We start from the raw sequence: 10,122 nt of genomic DNA, 5'->3' as shown, positions 1-10,122 counted from the left end.
ATTCACATGACATATTGCTGCGGTTTCTTGGAAAAACCACAGCAATAGGTTGTAGTACAGGTAAACCTTTTTTTTTTTCCATTTTGTCATCAAATTTAAAAGACAAAAAGGTTAAAAGAAAACACTACTGATTAAAGCTAATGACAAAAAAATATTATACAAAATTCAAAAATATAACAATACAAATTGAAATATATTATTACAATATAGGTAGGGCATAGTTTAAAAAAATCAAAAATATAATAAAAAAACAACTAACTCAAAAAATACATTAAGAAGATATAAGTAACTGATCTAAAAAACAAAAAAAAATCAAGAAAAAAAAAAAATCTACCCACACATTTGAAAACGAAAAAAATCAAAACAAAAATCCTAAAACCAAAAATCTACTTACAACGCTTAAAAACGAAAAAAAAGGAAACGAAAACAAAAAAGAACAAAATAGATCGAATGACCGACGAAGATGAACCACCATCGGCTGTCGAAGGTCTGCGAGCGACGACGAAGATTCGGAGAACGACGAAGGTCTGCGAGCGACGAAGAATGGTTTGCGAGCAAAGAAGAATGATTTGCGAGCGACGAACCACGGTTGAATTTGGCGGACGAACGTTGGTCGTCGTTGTCACCGGCGAGTTATTAGGGTTCAGGTGAGAAGGAATTGAGTGAGGGAGTTGGGGAAGGAGATGAGAGTGTCGGTGTTGGTGAGAGAGGAAGGAGAAAGTGAAGAGAGAGAGAGATATAGGAGATGAAACGGCGTGAGAGGAAGAGGGGGGAAGGACGTGTGATTGAGAGAAGAGAGAGAGATGCGTGAAACTTGAGCGGAGAGTGAGAGGAGAGAGATGGGAGAGGAGCACGGTTTTTTAGGGTTTAGTGAGAGGGTGCTGTATTAGACAGGCTTATATAATATTGGGCCTCTATATTACTTCGGTTTATTTATAGAAACCGCAGCAATACATTAAAATATTAATATTTTAATGTATTGCTGCGGTTTCTTTATAAAACCGCAACAATATAGGTGGTCAAAGTAGTCAATTAAATTTGAAAATTTGTCCCGTTACTATCTATTGCTGCGGTTTTGGGCGGGAAACGCAACAATATTGTCAATTTATATTTTTTCTTTTCTTTTTGCGTGTTATATTGCTGCGTATAGCTAAAACCGCAGCAATATCACTGCAGCAAATAACATTTATTCTACTAGTGATGGTATCTTGATTGTGGTTGTTCCAAGCACATGACAGGAGACAAAACTAAGTTTCTCTCACTCACAACCTATGAAGGTGGAAGTGTAACATTTGGTGACAATAAGAAAGGTAACATAGTTGCCATGGGCAAGGTTGGTAAGTCACCGTTACACTCCATTGAAAATGTATTTCTAGTTGAAGGTCTGAAACATAATCTGTTGAGTATTTCCCAATTCTGTGATAAGGGAAATATTGTTAAATTTAATAATGAAAAATGTTTGATCATTAACATTAAAACTAAGAAGGTTATCTTGGAAGGAACAAGGAAAGGGAACACATATATTGTGGATCTTGATCTTGTTCCTAAAATCAACTTAACGTGTCTTAGTGTAATTGAAGATGATTCACTTCTTTAGCACAAGCGTCTAGGACATGCTAGCTTTTCATTACTTGAAAAACTTAGATAAAAAGATCTTGTTTTGGGATTACCATCCATAAAATTTCATATTGATCAAGTTTGTGATGCATGTGCACGAGGTAAACAAGTTAGATCCTCTTTCAAGTCTAAAACGATAGTAAGTACCACTAAACCATTAGAACTAATTCATATGGACTTATGTGGACCTATGAGAATTCAAAGTAGAAGTTGAAAGAGGTATGTATTAGTTATTGTCGATGACTACTCTAGGTATACTTGGGCTATTTTTCTCTCTAGTAAAGATGAGACTTATGATGAGTTCCTTGTCTTTGCTAAAAGAGTTCAACATTTGAGTGGTCATAAAATAATGCATATTAGATCTGAACATGGCAAAAAATTTGAAAATTATAAATTTAATGACTTAAGCAGAGATAATGGCCTAGATCATAATTTTTCTGCCCCTAGGACACCACAAGAAAATGGTGTTGTAGAAAGGAAAAATAGAACTTTGGAGGAAATGTCTAGAACCATGTTAATTGCTAGTGAGCTTCCAAGGAACTTTTGGGCTAAAGCTATTAATATTGCTTGTCACATAATCAACCGTGCCATGATGAGACCTATCATTAACAAAACTCCTTATGAGCTTTACTTTGGAAAGAAACCCAATATCACTTATTTTAGAACATTTGGTTGCAAATGTTTTGTGCATAATAATGGAAAAGATAATCTTGGGAAATTTGATGCAAGGAGTGATGAAGCATATTCTTAGGATACTCATCACATAGTAAAGCTTATAGTGTATATAACAAAAGAACTATGCGTGTCGAAGATTATTATTCACATAATTTTTGATGAAACTGACAAATACAATCCAAGCATACAGGTTGAAGACTATGAAATTGGGTTGGTACGACCTAATGAGAAAAATGAAGATTCAAATGAAGAAGAAGAAGTAAAAGAAGAAAGGAACGAAGAAGATGGAAACAATCACAATGATAGGTCAATAATAATTCATATTTTAGGTGCATTTTTAAGTCTCATTTAGCTTAGTTTAGATCATTTAGGACTAACTCTTGCATTATTTTGGCTCTTTTGGTTCCATGTTGCTTCACGAGGTATTTTTTGGTGTTTGAGTTAATTTGCAGGTTAATCAAACATGTTGAACCTAGGCGAGTTGGTGATAGCATGGACATGGGATGGCGTTGATATGGACGGGCTGGAGCAGGTCAACACGGGCGTTTCATCAGCAACACGTCCGTGTCATTTTGCTAAAAGTTATGAAGAATCTGCCTTCTGGTGACACGTCCGTGTCATATGTGACACGTCCGTGTCACGCTGCACTTCACAAAACAGAAGCTATTGTTTTCATGATTTCAGGGCAACACGTCCGTGTCGTATGTGACACGTCCGTGTTGTCCCATTTTTCCGCCGACAGAAGCAGCATCTTAAGCTACTGTTTTTGTAATATCAGGTCAACACGTCCGTGTCGTTTCTGACACGTCCGTGTCGACCTGCTCTTTCAACGGGCTTTTCATTAAGTTCGTTTTAATTTTAGGAAACTATATATACTTTCTTGAGAATATTATTTTCGGTACTTAGGTTTTATTATTCCCTTTTAGAGAGCTTTTGAGAGAGAACTCCATTATTGAACATCGATTTCTACAAGTTTGATTCATTCAAATAAAGATTAAGTTTTTCTAATCTCTTCATTTCCTTTGTTATTATTATGTCTTTCAATTTATTTATTATTTGTTTTGTTGTTCCAATTATGAGTGAGTAGTTTTATAATCTAAGGTTAAGTTGAACCCTAGCAATGATTAATACATGAATTCCTCCATTAATCCCAAGTTTATACGATTAATTGTTCTTACTTGATTGAATTATTCTTATTTTCATTATTATACTAGGGATAAATGATTTTGAATTGATTCCTTATATCTTGTATTCAATGGGAATTGAATCTAGATGGATTTGTTGATTCAATCAAGAGTATGAATATCTCTATGGGAATAAGTAGATAGAACTACTAGGAATTTAATTGTGATGCCATGTTTAATGTCTCTTTCTTACATGATTCCATGGGAATAAGTTTGATTGCTTGTTAGAGTAGCCATTGGTACTCGGGGGAGATCTTTGGTAGCTATAGGATTATATTTATTGGTATGGAAATTATTCATGTATTGGTCATGCTAGTGGGGATACTTAATTCTAGATGTTTTTATTAATTGATTATACCTTGTGTGTTCCCAGTAATTGTCATAGTCTAGCATTAGTCTTAGTTCAACACTCTTTTCATCATTGTTTGTCACTTGTTTAGTTAAATTGAGTCAAGATACCTAGTGTTTGATATTGTTTGTCCCTGTGGATTCGACCATGACTTACTCTGCTACATAGTTAGGAGGTTAGTTAGGAAATTACTTTTGTTAGGTGCACGACACGCCTATCAAATTTTGGCGCCGTTGCCTGGGACTAACGGTATTATATTAGTTTATCTTTGATTTATTTAGCTAAACTGTCTTTGTTCGATCATTGTCACTCTATTTGTTGTTTGATCTCTTTTCTTTCAGTCTTTTTGTTGCATGCGCATTCGTAGCAAGGGTTCACAAGATCTAATTACTCTTGATCGCGAGATCGAGCCCACAGCAAGGAGATTAGGAGGTCGAAGAAGAAAACAACAACAAGAATCACCAATGGGAGACGAAGCACCACCAAAGATTCTACGGGAATATGCTATGCCCGATGAGACCACCACCACCATTACTCGACCAACAACCACTGCTACACATTTTGAGCTCAAGCCACAGTTCATCCAGTTTATATTGCAAAACTCATATACGGGAACACCTAAAGAGAGCCCTACTGATCATTTGGCTAATTTCTTAGAAAAATGCAATACATTGAAATCAACAAACGTTTCTGATGATTTAATTCGGTATAGTGCCTTTCCTTTTTCTCTCAGGGACGAAGCAAAGGAATGGTTTAAGGAAGAATAAGTGAGGAAGATTGCCACATGGCCAGAACTGAAAAAGGCCTTTCTTTACAAGTTCTTCCCTCCTATGAGAACTTCCAAGTTGAGAAATGCGATATCTGGTTTTCAACAGCATGAATTGGAGTCCCTATATGAAGCATGGCAGAGATACAAGGCTTTGCAAAGGCAGTGTCCACACCATGGCATTCGTGAGTGGCTATTGATTCAGACATTTTACAATGGTCTGAAGCATGAAGTTCGAAGCTCTATTGATGCCGCATCTGGCGGTACTTTCATGGCCAAAACTCCAGAAGCTGCGAAGATATGGCTGCCAACAATTACTTGAACAATTAGAGTGTGTCTCGTGGAGCCCCTAAAAAGGGAGGTAAGTATGAGGTTGATGCTATTGCTACTTTAACTAACACTGTGCAAGTTTTGGCAGCTAAAGTTGATCAGTTGAGTAGCGGATCAATAACACCTGTTTGTGAGATTTGTGAAGTGCAAGGTCACTCATTTAATGAGTGTCAATATAATACCATGGGAGCGGGAACTAAGCAAGTTAATGCCCTCCTAAACACAAACACAAGACCACAAAACAACCCATACTCAAACACATATAACCTAGGTTGGAAGAATCACCCAAATTTCTCCTACAAAAAAAATAATCAATCTCAACTTCTTGGGCAAACTGAACCAAATCCTAAGGGGCATATCCATGCCATTTCATTGAGGAGCGGTAAAGAACTGCAAGAGCCTACAAGGAGGGTAACTGAGCAAAAGAAAACTGCAGAAGAGGTTATAGAGTTGAGTGAGGAAGTTCAAGGGAAGACGGGTTTGGAAGAAGAAGCTAAGAAGACTGAGGAGGAACCTACTGTCATTCCTATGCAACCATACAAGCCACCTGTTCCATTCCCTCAAAGATTGGCACAGGCAAAACTAGAAAAGAAATATGGGATGTTCCTTGACATCTTGAAGAAGCTACACATTAACATCCCTTTCTTGGATGTCATATCTGAGATGCCTTCCTACACTAAGTTTTTGAAAGACATGCTCTTTAACAAAAGAAAAATTGAAGAGAATGTCACTGTTTCATTAACAGCTGAGTGTAGTGTTATTTTGCAGAATAAGCTTCTAGAAAAGTTAGGAGATCCAGGCAGCTATTCTATTCCTGTCAAGCTTGGAAATATTGCTATCAAGAATGCTTTGTGTGATCTTGGGGCTAGTGTTAGTCTCATGCCTCTATCTATCTGCGAGCAACTCAACATGGGCGAAATAAAACCCACACGCATCTCTCTGCAACTAGCTGACAAGACAGTAAAGTTTCCACTTGGTATCCTTGAAGATGTTCCTCTTCGAGTGGGTAAATTCTTTATTCCCCTGTGATTTTGTCGTCATGGAGATGAAAGAAGATGCACAAGTTCCCATCATTCTTGGGAGACCCTTTTTGGCCACTGCTGGAGCCATTATTGACATGAAGAAAGGTAAGATCACCTTTGAAGTAGGTGATGAGATGATGGAGTACACACTCACAAACTCCATGACTTCTCCTTCTATGGGAGAAACTGTTTATAGAGTGGATCTTGATGAGGTGATAGAAGCCAAGGCCTTCAATTTACAACTTGATGATTCGCTACAAACGGTGTTGATGGGTAGTGCTGATAAGGAAGATTGGGAAACTAAGGAATACAAGAGACTTCTAGAGGAGACACGAGCTATTGAATCTGAAAAACCTCTCAAGGAGTTATTGTGTTTAGAGGAAACTAAGGAGAGTACTATGCCTCCTAAGATAGAACTTAAACCTCTCTCCTCTACTTTGAAATATGTATTCATGGGCCCCAATGATACCTACCCTATTATTGTTAATGCTGAGCTTGATGACATTCAAATTGAAAAACTGCTTGTTGTTTTAAGAAAATATAAGAATGTCATTGGGTACACCATTGATGATATTAAGGGTATTAATCCCTCATTTTGCATGCACAAAATCATTCTTGAGGACGAACATGCTTCTTCTATAGAATCTCAACGAGACTTAATCCAAATATGATGGAAGTAGTCAAGAAAGAGGTTCTTAAATTGCTTGATGCAGGTATAATCTATCCTATCTCAGATAGTAAGTGGGTTAGCCCTGTTCAAGTAGTCCCTAAGAAAGGAGGCATGACCGTTGTCAAGAATGATAAGGGTGAGCAAGTTCCCACTAGAACTGTGACAGGGTGGCGCATGTGTTTTGATTATAGGAGATTGAATAAGGCCACCCGAAAAGATCATTTTCCCCTCCCCTTCATTGATCAGATGTTGGAAAGGTTGGCAAAACATTCATTTTTCTGTTGATTGGATGGATACTCTGGTTTTTTCCAAATTCCTATTCATCCAAGTGACTAGGAAAAGACTACTTTTACATGTCCTTATGGTACCTTTGCATGTCGGAGGATGCCATTTGGATTATGTAATGCTCCTGCCACTTTTCAGCGTTGCATGATGGCAATTTTCTCCAGTCTTATTGAGAACTCTATGGAAGTGTTTATGGATGACTTCTCCGTCTATGGAACATCTTTTGATGTTTGCCTTGCTAATTTACAAAAGGTGCTCCATAGATGCCAAGAAGTTAATTTGATTCTCAACTGGGAAAAATGTCATTTCATGGTGCAACAAGGAGTCGTTCTGGGTCATATTGTTTCTCATCGGGGCATTAAAGTCGATAAAGCAAAGATAGAGGTAATTGAGCGTTTACCACCTCCTAACTCTATCAAAGGAGTAAGGAGTTTTCTTGGTCATGCGGGACTCTATCGCCGCTTCATAAAAGATTTTTCAAAAATTGCTCGACCTCTAACTGAGTTTTAGGCAAAGATGTCCCCTTTGTGTTTATTGATGCTTGTACTGAGGCTTTTCACAGGTTAAAAGCGGCTCTTATTTCTGCTCCTATAATTCAATCGCCTGACTGGAATCTCCCTTTCGAGATTATGTGCGATGCTAGTGATTATGCAGTGGGAGCAATATTGGGTCAGAGGGAGGATGGTAAACTTCATGCCATCTATTATACAAGCAAGACTCTCACTCTGGCCCAGATGAACTATGCCAGAATTGAGAAGGAGCTGTTAGCAGTGGTATATGCGATGGAGAAATTTCGATCTTATCTGGTGGGGTCGAAGGTGATAATTCACACTGATCATGCGGCTCTTAAATATTTGATGAGCAAGAAGGATGCTAAGCCCCGTTTGATTCGATGGATCTTGTTGCTACAAGAGTTTGACTTGGAGATTCGAGATAAGAAAGGCGCTGAAAATGTTGTTGCAGATCACCTTTCTCGAATTGTCGTTGATGATGAAGTTGAAGAGGCTCTTCCAATTGATGATACTTTTCCTGATGAGCAACTCCTAGCTCTAGCCACTGCAGAGATCCCATGGTATGCTGATATAGCCAACTATTTGGCTAGTGACACTATTCCTCATGGTTATTCGTCTCAACAAAAGAAGAAATTCTTTAAGGATGTGAGGAGGTACTTTTGGGATGATCCCTTCCTTTACAAGTCTTGTGCGGATGGGGTGATTAGAAGGCGTATTCCTGGAAATGAGGTATCCCCTATTATATCTCATTGTCATGATTTACCTTGTGGAGGCCATGCTAGTACTAATAAAACTGCAACGAAAATTCTTCAATGTGGTTTTTATTGGCCTACTTTGTTCAAAGATGTTTAACATTATGTGCATTCTTGTGATCGCTGTCAAAGGACGGGAAATCTTTCTCGTCGGAATGAGATGCCTCTCAACACTATTCTTGAAGTGGAGGTATTTGATGTGTGGGGTGTAGATTTCATGGGTCCGTTCCCTTCCTCTTATGGGAACAAGTATATTCTGGTTGCTGTGGACTATGTCTCCAAATGGGTGGAGGCTCTTGCTTCTCCCAGTAATGATGCTCGTGTGGTTAGTAAATTCTTCAAGAAAATTATTTTTCCTCGCTTTGGCATTCCACGGGTTTTGATTAGTGATGGAGGTAAGCATTTTCTGGAGAATAAATTTGAAGCTATGCTTAAGAAGTATGGTGTGCATCATAGGGTGGGACTTTCATACCATCCCCAAACTAGTGGCCAAGTGGAGATTTCCAACCGTGAGATAAAAACTATCCTAGAGAAGACGGTTGCGAGACCACGGAAAGATTGGGCTGCTAAACTTGATGACGCATTATGGGCTTACAGGACAACATTCAAGACCCCTATAGGTACCACCCCCTATCGTCTTGTTTATGGGAAATCATGTCATCTTCCTGTTTTAGAGCATCGCGCATTCTGGCTATTAAGAGCCTCAATTTCGATTCTCAAATGGTGGGTGAGAAGAGACTCCTTCAACTTACTGAACTTGATGAGCTTCGTCTTGATGCTTATGAAAGTTCTAGATTATACAAGGAGAAAACTAAGAGATGGCATGACAAGGGCATTGTGCAAAGAGAGTTCAAGGAAGGAGATTTGGTTCTTCTTTTTAATTCTCGTCTGAAGCTATTTCCTGTAAACTTCGTTCACGTTGGTCGGGTCCATTCAAAGTTTGTAAGGTTTTCCCTTATGGTTCAGTGGAGCTTTGGAACCGTCAAGATGGCACTTTCAAGGTAAATGGCCACAGATTGAAGCATTACCGAGTTGGAGATCCTATTGCTGAGAGAGTTGACATCATACTCTCCATCCCTTCATCTAAGTGATACTTGAGGAGGTCGAGCTAATGACCTTAAAAACTAGCGCTTATTGGGAGGCAACCCAACTTTCTATCTCTCTCCATCCTCTTCCCTACACTCTATTTTTCTGTCTTACTTGTTTTTTTTTGGGTTTTATTATTCTTCTCATTTTTTTTTTTTTCGATTTCGTGTTGTGTTGCTACAGGTCAACACGGACGTGACACATATAACACGACCATGTCTTCCACAAAAACCAAAGGCAGTAGGTTCTGTCTGGGGGATAAGCATGCCAACACGGACGTGTCAAAAACGACACGTCCATGTCACTCGTAAAACCCGCAGGCAGAACGAAGCTTCTACCTCGACACATACCCGGTCAACACGTCCGTGTCGAAATCAACACGTCCATGTCGACCTGAACGCGGGTTTTAGAACCCGATTTCGGGGCTCTCTTTTCCCCCCACTCCCCTCATAATTTCGACCCCTCTCCTCCCTCTTCTCTCTCTAACCCCTCCTTACATCTTCTCCATACCTCCATTATTTCCCTCTCTCTTCTCACTATTCTTACCAAATTTCTCCATCAATCCTCTTCTTCATCTTCTTTTTCTATTCTCTTGCCAACCTCCATTCTTTTTCTCCCATCCTTCTTCAAACCCTAGAAATTGAATTGGGGAAACTTCCTATTGAGCCAATTGGAGCTTCTTTGGTCATTCATTCACCTTAACTCCCAAACGCTACCTAAGTTTGTTTTAATTTTAGGAAACTATATATACTTTCTTGAGAATATTATTTTCGATACTTAGGTTTTACTATTCACTTTTAGAGAGCTTTTGAGAGAAAACTCCATTATTAAACATCGATTTCTACAAGTTTGATTCATTCAAGTAAAGATTAAG

General features: G+C 38.6%; 1 protein-coding gene and 1 non-coding gene across 2 annotated transcripts; one reads left to right on the top strand and one right to left on the bottom strand.

Annotated features, from left to right (window-relative positions):
* Nucleotides 1–4,667: 4,667 nt before the first annotated feature.
* On the bottom strand, nucleotides 4,668–4,774 carry LOC125493942 (small nucleolar RNA R71). The gene has a single exon (XR_007270265.1). It is a non-coding gene; the product is annotated as a small nucleolar RNA R71 (small nucleolar RNA).
* Nucleotides 4,775–8,322: 3,548 nt separating this feature from the next.
* Nucleotides 8,323–9,253, top strand: LOC125493564 (uncharacterized). Its single transcript, XM_048637028.1, has 2 exons — nucleotides 8,323–8,782; nucleotides 9,129–9,253. Exons 1-2 carry the CDS (start codon nucleotides 8,323–8,325, stop codon nucleotides 9,251–9,253), a joined length of 585 nt encoding a protein of 194 aa, XP_048492985.1.
* Nucleotides 9,254–10,122: the final 869 nt, after the last annotated feature.

The sequence above is a fragment of the Beta vulgaris genome, chromosome 9 (genome assembly GCF_026745355.1).
Source record: "Beta vulgaris subsp. vulgaris cultivar EL10 chromosome 9, EL10.2, whole genome shotgun sequence".
NCBI lineage: Eukaryota > Viridiplantae > Streptophyta > Magnoliopsida > Caryophyllales > Amaranthaceae > Beta > Beta vulgaris.
The sequence above is the reverse complement of the archived record's forward strand: the minus strand, read 5'-3'. Positions and strand labels throughout refer to the sequence as shown.